Source organism: Zootermopsis nevadensis, unplaced genomic scaffold (genome assembly GCF_977971745.1).
Source record: "Zootermopsis nevadensis isolate Lab colony 2312 unplaced genomic scaffold, Znev_1.0 Znev_ptg000006l, whole genome shotgun sequence".
In the NCBI taxonomy this organism is placed as follows: Eukaryota; Metazoa; Arthropoda; class Insecta; order Blattodea; family Termopsidae; genus Zootermopsis; species Zootermopsis nevadensis.
The window spans coordinates 13,427,203-13,447,330 of record NW_028259138.1 but is presented as its reverse complement, the minus strand read 5'-3'; the positions used below and the strand labels follow the sequence as shown (position 1 = coordinate 13,447,330).

The 20,128-nt window shown below is 43.0% G+C and overlaps 1 protein-coding gene across 1 annotated transcript in view; it reads left to right on the top strand.

The window, feature by feature from the left end:
- Positions 1 to 20,128, top strand: part of sd (TEA domain transcription factor 1 homolog scalloped) — a 146,560-nt gene that overhangs the window by 89,872 nt on the left and 36,560 nt on the right. The window contains exons 3-4 of the mRNA XM_087343821.1: positions 8,443 to 8,558; positions 18,764 to 18,902. Of these exons, the coding sequence (XP_087199947.1) occupies positions 8,443 to 8,558; positions 18,764 to 18,902 (255 nt within the window). The remainder of the gene's footprint in view (positions 1 to 8,442; positions 8,559 to 18,763; positions 18,903 to 20,128) is intronic.

The window sequence follows — 20,128 nt, the reverse complement described above, 5'->3', positions numbered from 1 at the left end:
TTACTCCAATTTGGAGACCAGGTAGTAGATGGGAGTATAATATTAAAGCGAATCTTAAGGGTGTGCGTTGTGAGGATGAGATCTGGACACACCTCTCTGTAGTTGTAGATTGCTAATTTTGATGTGCCCACGGATTCTGCCATTACCAGAAGGTTAATTAGGTCTTTCTTCTGATACGAATATGGAAGTTTTTGACTTGTTAGTGACAGCTTTATTATTGTTTTAATATCAGATGACGATTCTGTATATCTGATAAGCCCCACGCTTTATACTTTCTCCAGGGTATTTCCTGGGCACTTCCTAGAAACAGAGGTGCATTGCGTGTTATTTATTGACTTTGTAAATCTGCCTGGCGTTTTTTTTTTCCATCGCTCTGTTGACTGCAGGAAAAGTGAAGCATTTCTCATCTCCAGAAAGTGAAACAAATCCACACGCTTTTCCCTGCCGCTTCACTGTTTTACGCAAGGCAGAACAAAGACGCTCGGCGCTCTGGCTTAGTTGGTTAACTGTTCTTTTGGACGCGAGAAACGAAATCCAGAAGCTGTACTCCATGAAGAATTGCTATGGTGAGCAGAAGGCTCCCCCCCCCCCCCCCCCCGAAAGGGTGCAGTTATCGCAGGCATGGATTGTTAGTTTTCTGCTGATTTTATTCAAAGGGGTAATGTTCGGACGTGGTTAGTGAAGTCTTTAAGTCTTTACACGACAGTACACAGTATTTTCATAAATAAATAAAAACAGTTGAGATTTTGACAGAAAGGACACTGTGTCATCTCGGTTAGGACAAGGACATTTTAGCAGGAACATTCACATCCTCGGAAGGACACGGATAGGACGTGGGATTATTTATTCTGGCAGCAATTTGTGATGAAATTGAGAAAAGATCTTTATAATTTGTTCTCTAACGAGTATCAGGCCGTGTTCCTTGTCAGCACCATGGACAAGTGGATGTATATATTCTCGTCTTCGGCACAGGTGGAAGTGGTCAGCTTCACACTCCGTCCGCTTTACCCCTGGGGAAAGAGCCCCGAATACAGGAGGCTGGATGGACCCGTGGTGGCGAAGAGGAAAGTCTGTACTTCCCGGGATTCGAACCCAGGTCGTCTGTACCCGTAGCCCAGCCACTGTATTGCACTGGTCTGTCCACGCTACGCATTAGACTGGTCAGATCGAGGAAAATATAGCACATACGGGAAAGAATGGAGTTAACAGACCAGATGGGGCATTAACATCAACAGAGGTCTTAAAGATGTGGACTATATTTGCATTGACGTGGACGGGCTCCGGGACGAGCTGTTGTGACAATGTCTTGAAGTTTCTGGTAGTACCTTTCTTAACGGGCTGAGCGACTGTCAGCTTTCCAAGTGTTTTACTGTATGGAGTTATCGTACACGTATTGCAGTGGAATGACCCAGTTCTCGCTGAGGCGTCCGGAGGCATTTTCATATGGAGATGTCTGTTTTGTAGTCAGTCGTTGTGACATTGAAGTTTATTTTCGTCTTATTTTGTCGGTGATAGAGCCTTAAAAGTGTGTCGACCGCGTATGCGTCTTTGATTTGCATACAAAAAAATCCCGTTCCTGGATAAAATTAAATATTTTAAGAATATCATCGTACCTTACGTGCGAATGTAATAACCTTGGCATACGATGAAGTGTGTTCAGAATACTTTTAATGGACTGCAACTACATGTGTAAGGTTAGAAATTCGGAAGTGCAGTCATGGGGGTGTGCTGTAGTCTGAAGGAAGTTTACAAAAGTATCAGTATCTTCTTTTATCCTCAACGTACGTACGTAGAAAACGTCTGTGAGTCATGGTCAATGATGGCTGTTGTCTAGCTCTGGTTTGCCGGACAGTTGTTGACGTACGTCTGTTCCAGGAAAAGCCGGAGATAGAACGGACATCTTTTCTTGTTGCACTCGAATCGTGATGCAGGTTGCTCCTATGTATTGCAGTGTTGCCACATGTAAGACGAGAGAGAGAGACCATTCTATTTTTTTTTATAACAGAAGGACCTGTTGAGGGGAGTTGGATGAGTCATGTGATGAGGTCATGGAGGTTCGTCGGACAGCGCCCACTCTGGCCCGAGGCCGTAGAGAACTACTCGGTAGGGGGCTCTGTGCATCACAGAGCGGTTATCATTCATACTTTCTTTAATAAAAATAGGTTATGCGTGGGTTGGGCGGTGTTTGGTTCCAACGCCTTGAGTTTTAGGTGAGAGGTTCGGAAACTTCGTGACAGAATACGGGCGTGTTTTCGTTGACCCATTGTTTTTCAACCGGAGCGATGACGTTTCGGTCGTGTTACTGGCATCTGACTGAGGATTTCCGTGGAGGAGGAGGTTTCTTTGCTTCAGGACAATGACGTAATAGTAAGCTACATTGTACACTTATATAAAAAGTTCTTTGGATATTTTCCATCGTCTAATAAAATAATGAAATTGAACGACGTTTCGGAGATGGGGTTCTATCGATTGGGCCCAACAGAGTAGGTACCTGAAGACGGAGATAGAGCCCCATCTCCGAAACGTCGTTCAATTTTATTATTTTATTAGACGATGGAAAATATCCAAAGAACTTTTTATTTAAATAATTCACCATCGTCACGAACTTTTAAGATTTGAGAGGCATTGTACACTCCTTACCATCATCACTTTAGCTGTCCAGCGACTATCCCAAGCGTGTTTATGTTGATGGTATAATAGTAGTGATAATAACTATGATAATGGCAGTATCAACTCAGATGTTTATTATAGTGTACTGTGTCAGCTGAAAAATGAGGAGTTACAGATGCAGTATAAAGATGAATTTTAAAAAAAGTCCCAAAATAAGGATATTATAACTAACACTGACATGGGAAGACCAAGAACAAGATGGAAGGAGACGTAGTAAATTAGAGGCCAGAACAGGCGAATCACCTAACATACGAAAGAAAGATGATGAATAAACATTAAAAAGAGAAAGCACATTTAAATGGCGCCTTGTATGAAAATTTAGGTGATCTGAAGCTCTCGCAAAACGATAGTGGAACTGAGAAAAGAATCGATTTTAAGGAGGCTGAAAACTTTCGATGGATTTGTTCGCGATGGTTGGCGCCGGTAGGAGTAAGATATTTCGTATAACGGAGGATTTTTCAAAGTTTACATCTAAGTAGATCGAAACAGAGCATCAAAAGACTGTCGAAAGTTGAAAAAAGAAGATATATGAACGAGACCTAACAACTTGATCGATTGTCACATTTCGATTCATCGTTTATGACGTCCCCCGTCAGGGGGTCCACAAAGATTACCCCCCCCCCAAAAAAAAAACAACGGTACTAGTTGAGGATTTCTGTATTCTGGTAATGTTGCGCCGGGTACTCTCGGAGATATTGACCGATGTTTCGGAGGTGCTTCATGCTTCTGTGATCAGGGCGATGTTTCCCAGGTGTAAAGAATAACTTGTTTTATTAATATCAAACTTCGTGAAGTTCAGGTAAACGGAAGCAATTTACGTAATGTTTATGAAGACGCAGGGCGTGCGATACGAGGCGAAAAGAACCGGTAAGATCAAAATTGTTGGTCACCTTGTTGAGAACAAGTTAAAAGAGTAACGAAATCAATATAAGTAACATATTTAGTAATAAATAATGATAAAGTTTAAAAATTATGAAACACGAATTAAGAAACCATGTCAGTCAAAATAATCTTTCGTAAATTTGAGGACCATCTTGTATGGCCCCAACGAAGTAAAAAAATAATATAAAAAAACTCTTTGTTCTGGAAAGGTTTCTATTTTGATTTATGCTCCCTGGTGATACGTGTTGCAAATTTCTTGGATAGTATATCTGTCTTCCGTATACAGGAATTCAAGGGCAGATATTTCTTTTCGTAACTACTGCTATGGGGTTACTCAACCTACGTGAAGAAAGCGATTCCGACATAACCATCAGCGTTGTACTGTGCATTAATGTGTTTCCGGAAATTGAATTGATGTTAATAACGACAAGTACCAGTCGTAATTAAAATTGTATCGTAGCAACTTCGTTCTTGTAATGTGTCCTGGGAATTACACAACGCGAAATAATAAAACGTAATTTATTTATCTTTTTAATAATTAGATAAGTAAACAAATAAAGTGTACGGATTTATGGCTGTTGTTCAAATGGACGACTCGGTGTCCCCGGTTTGGGGTGCAACCCTCAGCTGAAATTTCGCGTTTCATGTTCAGGGACAAGATAACGTATCGATGCGTTTCTGCTGTGGCGTAGTTCATTTTTCGGGCTTGTTCAATGGTACATGAGCTACGGTCTTCAATTGTGAATGACGTACTTGAGTTGAGAGAATCTCAAGGTCATATAGCTCATGCCCCCCAACGAACTATGTGTACGTACACATCGGCTTGGATTCTTCCTTTCTCGTACGTGAGTAACATCTCGGTATCCGAAATTATAACAAACAACAGCTGAGTAGAACACTACATAGTTAAGTGCCGTACTGACCAAGAAATTTCCATCCGGAGATATTTCCGCACGTCCAACGTTTTTTGTTTGAAGTGACCGTATCTCAGAGTTTAAACATTTCCGGGCTGATGTGTAGTTGCATATTCCCTTGTTTTTTTTTGTCATGAAGCACATCTTTAAAATTATGAATTGCAATATTGAATTATTCTGTAGGAAATATTGAACTTTTTTTTAAAAAAATAAAACGTGTCTAAAATCATAAGAGATGGCGGTGCCCGAATTTATAACTTGTGTTGGGCAAGGCCGTGGTCTAGGCAACACGGAGTTTTCCTCCGTGGCATCCCAACAATTACTCCATTCACACACAGAAGAAGGCAATGGCAAACCACTTCTGGATCATCTGCCAAGAACGTATATGAACAGGTCCCAGTCCGAGAAAAGGATGGAAGGATCCTGTTCATATGGACCTGACGTCAGACAGAACACTAAATAATAATAAGATGAGGTGGTCTAGCGGTTAGAACGCTGGCCTTGTAATCCTGGGGTCTCGGGTTCGATTCCCGTCGGTGCCCGAATTTATAACTTGTGTTGGGCAAGGCCGTGGTCTAGGCAACACGGAGTTTTCCTCCGTGGCATCCCAACAATTACTCCATTCACACACAGAAGAAGGCAATGGCAAACCACTTCTGGATCATCTGCCAAGAACGCATATGAACAGGTCCCAGTCCGAGAAAAGGATGGAAGGATCCTGTTCATATGGACCTGTCGTCAGACAGAACACTAAATAAAATATAAATAAAACTCTTTATTTTTTGAACTAGTGTAAAATTACCCCCAGAAAAGCGTATTAGCAAAAGAATTTAACGAAATGTAGTCTTTTTGAACATTTTCGCTCTGAACTAACGCATTTTTGTTCCGTTCTGTGCTCCTTGGTGTTTGTCTGTGAAGGAACATTTCTGTCACAGACGGGAGACGTTTAAGACAGACCACCAACAAAATATGTGCGTCGTACTGTAGTGGACTGTGGGCCGGTCTGTCGGGGTTTGACTCCCGACAAGGGTGGAGATTTTCCTCATCGGCGCACATGACCAGAGGTCCACCCAGCCTCCCGCCCACGGGGGGGTCATTTCCGTGTTTTATTTCGCCCGAGTAATGCGGCAGGAGATATAAACTCACTCGCTGTTCTTTGGAGACTAACACCGTGGATAATATCTCTCTGCTTCTTGATGTCTGAGCACAGACTGAACATTAATTCCACCTTTGTCTTTATGACGTCACATTAATAGATGTTTGCATGACTGAGCGATAAAATAGCCAAGGCGAGAGTAAAGTTATTGAAAGCCGGGGCGGATTTCAGTTTTCTGCCCAGATGTTCAGAGGATGCAGGACAGGTTACGAGAAGATTTGTCTTGTGTTATCTGCTTGGTGTCAAAAGGGCGTCGATGTTAACCCTTTGAAGCCGAAGCTCGTCTGAATATTATTTATGAATTCAGTCCGTACCGCGAAGAAAACACTACACCTCACCATTACGAAAATCAGCTGGTTAATCCCTTCGAAGCCGAAGCTCGTCTTCATAATATTTACGAATCCAGACCGTACCGCGAAGAAAACACTTCACTTAACCATTAGAAGTCGAATCAGGCGGTACCACATAAGATTTAACAAAAGAACATCCCGGTCGAAGCCTTAATAGTGTCTGACCATTTGCAGCTCCAGAATTTCAAGACATTTTTTTCTCATCTTGATGTATTAACCACCGCGAGAATAATTCTTGGATAGTGAAATGTATAAATTCTCATCATTGTGTCATTTCGTACAGTCTTCTTCGTTCTTATGACACATACGAATCAACTCGTGAAGTTATGGCTATGCAGTTTTAGTCCTTGGGTTATATACGCTGCATTCTTTTGATATAAATCAAACTTTTACTCACATCGATTGTAAAATTGCGTCATGGTTAAATATGCGTTACAAAATTACAAACATTTGATACTTTTAAACTTTAAAAATCTTTAAGAATTTTCTTAAAATGAACTATTTTTGTGCGAAGTTATGAAGTTAACAATTATTTATTTTAATCCGTCTGATCACAATATTTAAAATTTCTTATAATTAAGTTAATAAAATATCATTGATGTTCCATATCGATTGATCGATTTACAATTTCGGAACATTTACACAACATGATATGGAACATGAATGATATTTTATTATCTTAATTATAAGAAATTTTAAATATTGTGATCAGACGGATTAAAATAAATAATTGTTATAATATTCACAATATGACGCAATTACACTATCTTATGAAGTTAATAAAACGAACTCCATAATAGCTGAACAAATGTCGTTCATTTTAACTTGAAGTTTTAAAGCATCAGATGTTTATAATTGTGTAATTGTGTGTTTTAATCAGGCGTGGCGGATTAAAAGGTGACATTGATGATGGTCTCAAATAGGTCGAAATGCGTTTGGCGGCGTAATTTTACTATTATTGTGGGTAAAATTTGGTGGTACCAGAAAGGAATATACACATTTGAACTACACGACATGTGAAGTGATAGGACCATAGATTTGTGTGTAAGAGTCGGGGAAGATGTGAGATTCTAAACTGAGGTATTAGAAACACTTTATGGACTTAATCTGCTCGGATCATGCGTGTGTGTGTGTGTGTATCACTCCGCTGTGTTTGAACGTTGCGACGTTTTCGAAGGAACTATTAGCTATTACTGTACCTAACCGCGAAAGTGACTTGATGTTTTTGTCGTATGAAATGGACGTGAACTGCGTTTGTAGTAGCACTCTGAGGTCAACGGTCTCCCGTTGACTTCTTCACACGCCGACCAAATAATATTGCATCATAAAAGCTATGCAGCCCGCGTTCCATTATGGAACTCACTGTCGAGGGTTTGCGTACTTTACGAAGCTGTGACCTGCTTACTCGACATGTTACAGGCTGGTTCTTTACTTTTTTTGTTTCTTTGATGTGGAAACGCAGATCGAAGGCGTTTGAAAACGAAGCTGAGGAGAAGTTTTGGACAGGAGGTGGGGGAGGAACTTAGATGAGGGCTGTAATTGGTAATCATTTTGTATTTAAACTTGAAGGGAGGAGACTACTTGCAATACGTAATCGTGGATGGGAGGATAATATTAAAATGGGTTTTGAAGCAATTCGATGGGATGAATTAACTTTTTCTTGGGCCGGGAACACTGTAGAGAACTTCCGACTTCCGTAAGAGGCGAATTTATTTGTGAGGCGACCGATTCTTAGGTTCTCGGGCGTTAATGGTGGACCCGAAAACTAGGTCGAGTTGTGGGTCATCTGATGTAGTTTAATTCTGTGAAATCTGGGGTTCTGTCAGCTGTGAAGAATGTCGACTGTGGTGTTCTGTGTTATCTTGTGTGTGTGTGTCGTGCGTTGGTTACCAGTGTTTCGGAGGAACGTACCACCTTCATCGCCACCTCGAAAATTATGTTCTCTGTGAACACGTTTCAGTACTGTGATGAGTATGTATACTCATTACAGCTCAGCCATGTCTGATTTAATGTTTAATAACTTGGGTGCATTTGCAACTTTCGTCCTCGCACTAAAAGCGTCCATGTCCTGAAATGTCGCAGATCGGCTGTGATTTTTCGTGTTTACTTGATGGACGGATACGAATTCTTAAAGGTTATTTTGGCGAGCTTCGCTCCTTGAAAGTTTTTAGGATTAATATCAAGAGGCGTATGTATTTAACATAAAGGGAATAAATAACTGGGGTTCGTTCGGTTTCTAGAATACTTTTTCCGACAACCTGTAACTGACTGAAAGGTGGTTTAGAAATTAACTTGTATTTTCTTGGGCGTAGAAAAATTGGTGTGTTTTTGAACAGCGTCTCATAGAATGTGGTAGCCTACTGCAATAAAACTTGCAGCATTTTTATGTTTTGATGTTGGTATCATGCTCGTCCTCTTGCCGACGTTGAACGGAAGAAGGTTTTGAGATGTTGAGGTCTTTATGTTGCAGATAGTTCGCTGGCAGCCGGCAAGATTTCCTCGCCGTGGACTCCCGCCAGCTCCGGGCCGCCGGCCGATACCAATGGCTCCGGCTCGGATTCCAAAAACCTCGACGTCGGGGACGAGGTAAGCGACGAGGTAACGTGTGAACAACTTATTATTATTATAATTATTATTATATCTATTCACCACTTTATAGGGCATGTACCCGAGACAAACCTTGCCCTGAGGTACATAGAGCAGCAGCTATTTCCGAAATACATTTGTTTTTAATACGTGTTACATGTATCATACAGTTTTATTGTGAGGAATGACTACATATCTTTCGAATGATGCATGAAGATCCTAAAATGGAAGTTTTCTGAAGTTCCCTGATGTCGTGTTCGCCCGGAATGTTGGTCAAATATTTTCTGAGTGACCTGGAGACAGTTCCAGTTGCTCCTATAATTATTGGCATTACTTTCACTTTCCACATTCTCTGTATTTCAATGAGAAGGTCCATCTATTTCAAGATCTTCTCGACTTCCTTCTTAATTACATTTCTGTCGGTCGGTATTGCTATATCAGTTAAGAGACAAGTCCCATTTTTGTTTCGGATTGTATCTTTATTATAATTGTAATTAGTGTATTATTTATTTAATGATATTGTTTACTGGCGCCAGTAACTTCAGCGTGTTAGGCCACAGCCAGAATTCTTCGTTGATGGTGTTCAAGTGAGTTCTAACTTCCGTCGATTGCCGAGCCTTTGAATACGTGGAGTTTCACTCAACTCTCCGTTTTTATCGTCGTCATGGCTTGGCAGTTACAGACAGCTCTACCGGTTCCATTACATCTTATTTTATTTACCAGAGTTAGAACACTGTGAGATTGCACAATGATGATCTTGTGGTTTCCTCCGCCACCATCTTTAAGCGATGTAGACTGTTGTTCTTTCTGTATGTGTGGTTTATCCGTTATCCTTTTTACTTTGTACAACCAAGACACAAAATGGTTCCCTATCATCGTCTCATCTTCGAATGTTTAATCTGATTATTTAAAGACGCTGTCAGTATTTTATACTCGGCCTCTTAGTGCAAATAACGAATTGGAAAGGATGTGCATAGAAGTGGTCGTGGCCTGATTTAAAATGGCATTCCAGTATTTACCTGGAGGGAATGAGGAAAAGTGCAGAAACTTCTGTTGGAAAAGCCGGTATTCGGACCGAGAACTGAACCCGAGATCTCCGCTCGGCTACTACTTTTGGTCGAAATGATTAAAGGTCAGGAGTAAGCCTGCGGGCATGGGGTGTGCATGTTTGTCGGCACTTATGTAGTACCACAGAACAGGAGGGTCGAACACCCCCACAGCCGATTTCTACCAAGATAGAACTTAATTTTCATGCCGTCCAGGTGGCCTATCTAGTGGTTTCCCCACCAATATTCCACGTGCTTTATTGTGTCCCCATCCCAGCCACATGTCCGGTCCATCGTAGCAACCTCCTTTCATCCCTTTGGGGAAATATTTCTCTCTTTTCTTCAGTCATGTCGACCCGTGTACATAAATATTTTGTCATTTTCTATTTTATTATTTTTTAAAGTATACGAATGGTCACAATTTTTTGTACAGAATTATAAGCATTGTCGGAATTTATTTTCCTCCTAATTTCATCGTGAACGTCATAAAATTTGTTATATTAATGCCCGCAGTGTGCCTCAGCGGTATTTTTCATAGAAAATGTGCAGGTACTTGGCTTTTCACGGAATATGTGAAACTGACTTGTTACTGCGTTGAGCGACTGTCTGCCACCGTGTGTATGTGGGGGGGGGGGGGGGGGCACGCTGTTCAGGCAACGTCCCCTGACACGTCCATGAGTCAATGGTTAATTTGACTTACTCATTCTCTCGGCCTGCAATTTTCCCTTCTCCGCCACACCCAGACCGGCTCTGGGGCTCACCCAATCGTCACCAGGGATCTGGGGTGTGAAATTTTTGCGTGAGGATGGATCATAAACATTCATATTACAGTTTCTGCAACGAGATAGTTATTGCGGGCAAATCTAACGCAGTGGGTGGTGACACCTCACTGGTGCGATCATTATCATCAGTAATGAACTATCATGAAAAAAAAATCACATTTCATGAATTTTATGTCAATGCTTGTGGAAATTATGCAAAGCATGAATCACGTACGGCTTGGCCACGCCGTATTGATTGGAATATTTTAAAGAATAATGCGATACGAAGATGTCTGTCTTCTGGGTTGTGGAGCCATGTAGTCTGGTAGAACTTTAACGAAGTTTTAGAGATCCTCGCTGCTTCCATCGTGAGTCATCGCCCTGATGATGGCGGCATCAAGGACCTCCGAAACGTTGGTAAACTTCTACCAGACTACACGGCTCCACAACCCAGAAGACAGACATATTCGGGCTCAACACCGTGAAAACCTCAAGTCCTGTTCAGTGATGTGATACTTTTTCAATACGACGTGTTTTTGTTAACTGACTGTGTAAATCGCTTGCTGGAAATGAGATCGTAATTAAGCATTACCCAACTGCTTATTGCCTACTATATATAGTCTTGCAGGTTGATTTTATATGAGCAGATTTCAGAGAAATTCCATTGTCTTCAGTCTGTGTTCAAAGACGTACTGCGACATTCCTTCCTTGTTGGTATGGCTGGGTTGCCTACGTCATAGGCTGATTGCAATTTATTTGAGAGCGGAAAAACGGGAATACGTAGGATTATGTCCATTTTTGGGCAGACCGAATGAATACTGACGCCTCGTTCTGCAGCACTGGTCTGTTTTACGTTTCCTTTGCACGCATTAAAGCGTTCGTGCTCGATTAATTTTATATTCTGGGCAACAAACTGAGTTCATCGGACAAATTTATTGTTTATCTATGCTAGTCCAATGTAAACAATGGGTACTTTACGCAGATGGAATTGTCTATTGTATAGAAAAAAAGCTCGTCATCAAAACGTTGGCACGTGACTATAATATATCTCTCTCTCTATATATATATATATATTCAATTCAATTAATTTATATATATAATTAACAGGACACTGAAATTACGTCCGCCCACATGCCTGATTGTAGTTAATTTTGTGGGCTGACAAACAGATATTGACAGTAGCAATTTGTATCAGCGGGCCGCAAGAACGATGCGAGCATGCCAGCGAGAAAGAAACTGCATCTGATATCTTTCACATTTTTTTTTTAGATTTTACCTTACAATGTTCAGTTGGAATGCACAAATATTTCACAATGTTGCGAAGAAAGAAATCCTTTATAGGAAAATACATTTATATTCATTACAATACCAAGTTTAAATCTTTAAATACAAGAAGTTTTATGTTTCCCATGCTTGGCATTCCGTAAACACAATTAATATTTAAAATAAAACATATTTCCTCGTCATCTGAAACTTCTGTTTCGGACATTTTGGATACGGCGAATGGTTAACGAAATGCAACGAGAAATGCTTTACGACTTTGCGTGCGGTGTGTTTGTAGTTTGCCGGTGACTAGTCTGGGTCCTTTAAACCTCATTTAGCAACTCGGGAATTAATTTGTTCCAGGTACTGAGCAAGCTCATTAACCTGCGATTCAAGATTAATGCACATGATGTACCCATTAAAATGGGGTCTGGGTAAAAGACGTTTTGAAAGTGGGAAGTGGATTAAACTGGCTGTGGGCAGGTTCCAGTGACGCGCTTATGTAAATGATTTATGAATCTTTTCGATTTTTTTGGCAAGGACTTGTTCGAACGTCTAATTTGATGCCAACTTTGCGATGAAAACCAAGCACCGCGGAGGTGGTCTCAGTTAGTTAATTAACTGACTAACTAGATGGCTTACCGAACCCGAAGGTCCATCACCGAATTAACCAAAGCCCTCCACCGGACCCTGTCCAGTTTCCTTCAACTCCTATCTCCCATAGATCCCGCCTGAGATTATCCTCCCATCTACGTCTAGGTCTCCCCAGAGGTCTCTTCCCCTCAGGCTTCCCAAATAGTGGACCCAGCCAACCAGATGGCTTATGAAACCCGAAGGTTCATCACCGAATTAACCAAAGCCCTCCACCGGACCCTGTCCTGGGCCAACAAAATCCAGCCTCCTTCAACTCCTATCTCCCATAGATCCCGCCTGAGATTATCCTCCCATCTACGTCTAGGTCTCCCCAGCGGTCTCTTCCCCTCAGGCTTCCCAAATAGTGGACCCAGCCAACCAGATGGCTTATGAAACCCGAAGGTTCATCACCGAATTAACCAAAGCCCTCCACCGGACCCTGTCCTGGGCCAACAAAATCCAGCCTCCTTCAACTCCTATCTCCCATAGATCCCGCCTGAGATTATCCTCCCATCTACGTCTAGGTCTCCCCAGAGGTCTCTTCCCCTCAGGCTTCCCAAATAGTGGACCCAGCCAACCAGATGGCTTATGAAACCCGAAGGTTCATCACCGAATTAACCAAAGCCCTCCACCGGACCCTGTCCTGGGCCAACAAAATCCAGCCTCCTTCAACTCCTATCTCCCATAGATCCCGCCTGAGATTATCCTCCCATCTACGTCTAGGTCTCCCCAGAGGTCTCTTCCCCTCAGGCTTCCCAAATAGTGGACCCAGCCAACCAGATGGCTTATGAAACCCGAAGGTTCATCACCGAATTAACCAAAGCCCTCCACCGGACCCTGTCCTGGGCCAACAAAATCCAGCCTCCTTCAACTCCTATCTCCCATAGATCCCGCCTGAGATTATCCTCCCATCTACGTCTAGGTCTCCCCAGAGGTCTCTTCCCCTCAGGCTTCCCAAATAGTGGACCCAGCCAACCAGATGGCTTATGAAACCCGAAGGTTCATCACCGAATTAACCAAAGCCCTCCACCGGACCCTGTCCTGGGCCAACAAAATCCAGCCTCCTTCAACTCCTATCTCCCATAGATCCCGCCTGAGATTATCCTCCCATCTACGTCTAGGTCTCCCCAGCGGTCTCTTCCCCTCAGGCTTCCCAAATAGTGGACCCAGCCAACCAGATGGCTTATGAAACCCGAAGGTTCATCACCAAACTAACCAAAGCCCTCCACCGGACCCTGTCCTGGGCCAACAAAATCCAGCCTCCTTCAACTCCTATCTCCCATAGATCCCGCCTGAGATTATCCTCCCATCTACGTCTAGGTCTCCCCAGCGGTCTCTTCCCCTCAGGCTTCCCAAATAGTGGACCCAACCAACCAGATGGCTTATTGAACCCGAAGGTTCATCACCGAATTAACCAAAGCCCTCCACCGGACCCAGTCTCCTTCAACTCCTATCTCCCATAGATCCCGCCTGAGATTATCCTCCCATCTACGTCTAGGTCTCTCCAGAGGTCTCTTCCCCTCAGACTTCCCAACCAATACCCGGTGCACACCTCTTGTCCCATCCATGCGCGCTACATGCCCAGCCCATCTCATTCTTCAGTTAGTTAATTACCGTTCACATTAACTCTTAACCTTTTAACGGTTCAAGTCCTGTGTATTAAGACGGAACCAAAACACGCGAGCTTCCAGGGGAAAGTGAATGAATCTACACTTACAGATTTATTCAAGTTAAGTGCCATTACTCCTGCTTCGTATTCGGGAGGTCGCGGGTTCATATTTCGGCCCGGAAACCGGCTCTCCTGACAGAGTTTTTTCGTGGTTTTTCTGGGTCTCTCCAGGCAAATGCTTGGATAGTACCTTAAATTAGGCCACGACCACTTCCTTCCACATCTCTAACAATTCATTGTTCACTGTCATCCTCTCATTCGGCGCTGTATAGGCAGAGCTACTGAAAACGTCATTAAATATACCATAAATATAAATGCGTATGCATAGTTAAAGGCCGTTCAGCTCTAGATGTTGATGTTACAGCGTAAAGCCTGGGTTAGCCGTAAACAGAATCATTTGCGCCTAGCCTTGAGATCTTGGACATTTATTTCGTGTTAAATAGCATTTTAAGGTTCCAAAGGATCAGACCGAAAAGTTGTATCGCCGTACTACAAGAACTATTTGAATTTGTTTCGTTCCTTTCCCCCAAATTACATTTTGGGAAGACCTACAAATCCAAATTTAATCGAAATCTATTTAGTTGTTTTGGCGATGAAACATGCTATTGGACAGAGAGAACCCTCCCATTTTGTGTTCATTTTAAGCGCAGTCGTAAGCCAAGGAAAAGTTCTTTTGAGCTGCAACGTTCGGTCTGATATTAAGTTAGCAGTTTCGAACAATTTAGTAGCCACAGAATGGCCCAGTTTCCAGTCTTGTGTTCAAAATGGGTCGATCGTCTCTCATTGCCCCTTTGTGGTCATTGCTCGGTGTTTTAAAAGTCTATTCTGTTACAACTCGTGTTTTAATTACGCGATTTCGATACGTCACAATAGGGGGCCAGTGTTTCAAAATGTGGGTTCGTTTTAAGGCTTTGACCGGGATGTTCTTTTGTTAAATCTTATGTGGTACCGCCTGATTCGACTTCTAATGGTTAAGTGAAGTGTTTTCTTCGCGGTACGGTCTGGATTCGTAAATATTATGAAGACGAGCTTCGGCTTCAAAGGGTTAACCAGCTGATTTTCGTAATGGTGAGGTGTAGTGTTTTCTTCGCGGTACGGTCTGGATTCATAAATAATATTCAGACGATCTTCGGCTTCAAAGGGTTAATATAATGCTTTCGAATACAGTCTGTGTAGAAATATGGTGTAGGGAGAAACGGTAAGTTATTTTTATAACGCAGGGTTTTTGAAGAACGCTGATATCGCGTTGTAGCAAAACAGACTCTAATGGCTTTATCTCTGTGTACGGGAATCAAACACTACGGAACGTGTGTCAGTCGGATGTCAGCCTACCTCTGTATAAACAACAAGCTTATTGTACACATACTGATTAAGGCAATGGGTTTAAATGTGCTAACGAGGTTAGTGAACTAATAATGCATGGTATACGGTGGGTTAATGCGTAATCCGTCGGTTTAACAGATGGCAGTGATTAACCTTCGGACTCAATAATTTAAATCAACTCGATAGGTGCACTCCGCGCATCCGTAAACACGGGCAAGGTATCGGGCTCAGCATAAAAGAATTCGCGAAATTCAGAACTAACCACCAATCACAGCCCTGAATACATTAAAACACGTGCGTTGTGTTACTGTACGCGAACTACGTTATTTTGCTGGTGTCTAGAGACATATCCTCAACTACGATAAGGAAATTAATCGGTTTCCAGTCACTGCGATGGTTCTTCGTTGTTTCTGCCTTTGTGGCGTATATTTGCGTTCATTACAAGAATGTTCTTTGCAGTGGAGTTAATGGAGGTGAAATCTTTTATATGTAAGATTTGAGGTTTTCACAGCGGTGAGTATGAAGATTTCTGTCTTCTGGGTTATTGCGCTGTGTAGTCTGGTCGATGTTAACCAACGTTTCAGAGGTCATACTGCCTCCGTCGTCAGGGCGATGAATATATTCGGAGGCAGTACGACCTCTGAAACGTTGGTTAACATCGACCAGACTACACAGCGCAACAACCCAGAAGAAGGAAATCTTCATACTCTGATGACGGAGGCAGTATGACCTCTGAAACGTTGGTTAACATCGACCAGACTACACAGCGCAATAACCCAGAAGACGGAAATCTTCATACTCTGATGACGGAGGCAGTATGACCTCTGAAACGTTGGTTAACATCGACCAGACTACACAGCGCAACAACCCAGAAGACAGAAATTTTCATACTCATCGCCCTGATGATGGAGGCAGTATGACCTCTGAAACGTTGGTTAACATCGACCAGACTACACAGCGCAACAACCCAGAAGACAGAAATCTTCATACTCATCGCCCTGATGATGGAGGCAGTATGACCTCTGAAACGTTGGTTAACATCGACCAGACTACACAGCGCAACAACCCAGAAGACAGAAATCTTCATACTCATCGCCCTGTTGATGGAGGCAGTATGACCTCTGAAACGTTGGTTAACATCGACCAGACTACACAGCGCAACAACCCAGAAGACAGAAATCTTCATACTCATCGCCCTGTTGATGGAGGCAGTATGACCTCTGAAACGTTGGTTAACATCGACCAGACTACACAGCGCAACAACCCAGAAGACAGAAATTTTCATACTCATCGCCCTGATGATGGAGGCAGTATGACCTCTGAAACGTTGGTTAACATCGACCAGACTACACAGCGCAACAACCCAGAAGACAGAAATTTCCATACTCATCGCCCTGATGATGGAGGCAGTATGACCTCTGAAACGTTGGTTAACATCGACCAGACTACACAGCGCAACAACCCAGAAGACAGAAATTTTCATACTCATCGCCCTGATGATGGAGGCAGTATGACCTCTGAAACGTTGGTTAACATCGACCAGACTACACAGCGCAACAACCCAGAAGACAGAAATCTTCATACTCATCGCCCTGTTGATGGAGGCAGTATGACCTCTGAAACGTTGGTTAACATCGACCAGACTACATAGCGCAACAACCCAGAAGACAGAAATCTTCATACTCATCGCCCTGTTGATGGAGGCAGTATGACCTCTGAAACGTTGGTTAACATCGACCAGACTACACAGCGCAACAACCCAGAAGACAGAAATCTTCATACTCATCGCCCTGTTGATGGAGGCAGTATGACCTCTGAAACGTTGGTTAACATCGACCAGACTACACAGCGCAACAACCCAGAAGACAGAAATTTTCATACTCATCGCCCTGATGATGGAGGCAGTATGACCTCTGAAACGTTGGTTAACATCGACCAGACTACACAGCGCAACAACCCAGAAGACAGAAATCTTCATACTCATCGCCCTGTTGATGGAGGCAGTATGACCTCTGAAACGTTGGTTAACATCGACCAGACTACACAGCGCAACAACCCAGAAGACAGAAATCTTCATACTCATCGCCCTGTTGATGGAGGCAGTATGACCTCTGAAACGTTGGTTAACATCGACCAGACTACACAGCGCAACAACCCAGAAGACAGAAATCTTCATACTCATCGCCCTGTTGATGGAGGCAGTATGACCTCTGAAACGTTGGTTAACATCGACCAGACTACACAGCGCAACAACCCAGAAGACAGAAATCTTCATACTCATCGCCCTGTTGATGGAGGCAGTATGACCTCTGAAACGTTGGTTAACATCGACCAGACTACACAGCGCAACAACCCAGAAGACAGAAATCTTCATACTCATCGCCCTGTTGATGGAGGCAGTATGACCTCTGAAACGTTGGTTAACATCGACCAGACTACACAGCGCAACAACCCAGAAGACAGAAATCTTCATACTCATCGCCCTGATGATGGAGGCAGTATGACCTCTGAAACGTTGGTTAACATCGACCAGACTACACAGCGCAACAACCCAGAAGACAGAAATCTTCATACTCATCGCCCTGTTGATGGAGGCAGTATGACCTCTGAAACGTTGGTTAACATCGACCAGACTACACAGCGCAACAACCCAGAAGACAGAAATCTTCATACTCATCGCCCTGTTGATGGAGGCAGTATGACCTCTGAAACGTTGGTTAACATCGACCAGACTACACAGCGCAACAACCCAGAAGACAGAAATCTTCATACTCATCGCCCTGTTGATGGAGGCAGTATGACCTCTGAAACGTTGGTTAACATCGACCAGACTACACAGCGCAACAACCCAGAAGACAGAAATCTTCATACTCATCGCCCTGTTGATGGAGGCAGTATGACCTCTGAAACGTTGGTTAACATCGACCAGACTACACAGCGCAACAACCCAGAAGACAGAAATCTTCATACTCATCGCCCTGTTGATGGAGGCAGTATGACCTCTGAAACGTTGGTTAACATCGACCAGACTACACAGCGCAACAACCCAGAAGACAGAAATCTTCATACTCATCGCCCTGTTGATGGAGGCAGTATGACCTCTGAGACGTTGGTTAACATCGACCAGACTACAAATCGCAATAACCCAGAAGACTGAAATCTTCATCGCCCTGATGACGGAGGCAGTATGACCTCTGAAACGTTGGTTAACATCGACCAGACTACACAGCGCAACAACCCAGAAGACAGAAATCTTCAATCTTGAAATGCTTTGAACGTTTTTTCAATTTTCGATATTCTTCTGGGTTGCGACGCCGTGTGGACCCTTAAGTAGATACAGACCTTTCAGAGGAACATAACTTTCTCCATTTCCAGGGTTGATGCTTATCCCTTCTTATGACTCTACGTAAACTACGTAGTTCCCAACACCCCACTTCGACCCTCAGTATGGCGACATGTTTCTCCGAACATCATCTCGCGTTTTGACACAAGTCAATCTTTTTTCTTCAGGATGACAAGGACCTGGCAGCCGCGGATGCGGAGGGCGTATGGAGTCCTGACATCGAACAGAGCTTCCAGGAGGCCCTGGCAATCTATCCACCCTGTGGCCGTCGGAAGATTATCTTATCGGACGAAGGCAAGATGTACGGTGAGTACAGTGTTTCGCCCGCGTGGGTTTCCCGTTTCATCATCGACATTTTTCCACCCTCAGATTATCGACTTTCTGCTAAAACGTGTACCCGGGATAGCTCAGTTACCTGAGTGACTGGTGTTTGGTTCCCGACAGATGCAGGAATGTCTTTGCATCCAGAACTGCTCTGGGGCCTTTGCAGTATCTTATCCACCTTACCGTGGAAGCTTCAGGACAGCAAGACAGACGACAACAGTCAAGGACTCCTTTTTCTGAGGTGTAGATGTTCTGTAATGTCTATTCACGGTGAACGATGGTTTGACTAGTGTTAGGAAGGAAATGATTGTGATCTATTTTAGGGCACTTTCTGGATTTTTGTTGAGGAACTGAGGAAAAGCGTCAGTTGTTTGTTTATTTCGAAACGTTCACTACGACTGACTGTTATCAGATATTACCAGGCTGTCAGCCGTGTCGTGATTAAAGTCTCCGACGTTTCAGGGAGAATATCTGACCTCATTATCAGGATTGTGATGCAGATATGTTTCCAGATCGTCTTTCATATACACGTCAGTCCAGTGCTCATGTTTGATTCAAACGCGGACTCTGGGCCGACCAGATTTTGACGAGATTTCCTACCGGCCATCTCCCAAGTAGGAAGCATCCACGTTCGGTTACTCAGGAGGATCTTGGAACCTTCTTTATAGTTTTACACTAGTCGCTGTATAACTAGCATCGTTGAAACATCGTCGTTAAGTGAATTAAGAAACTTTTGGCCGCAATTGCGGGATGCCCCCTCTACGATGGTGTTCTATACTGTTCGCGACTGTAATCTCGAGACTTGCAAGGAATGCAGGAATTCGGAATCGTTAAAGGCTACTGCATAGCACAGTGGTATTCAACCTTTTGTGTTCGCGTACCCCCAGATATAATTTCTCTTCAACTTTGTACCCCCAAAGTTGTTGATGTATAATTCAAGTTATACATAGTATATAATCTACATCTAAAATAAATTAAATAAATTATATTACTGATTATTCAGTGTTTATCATAAAATAATATATTTCTTTTAAATTTCATGTACCCCCTAAGATGTCTTCGCGTACCCCAGGTTGAATACCACTGGCATAGCATACGCTATCTTTCCTCCTTCACCCCTCTTCCTCACCCCGCAAGTCTCAAGATTACACTCGCGAACAGTACATTGCAGTAGTCAGAATGGCTGTATCCTCGTATCCAGCGGGAAA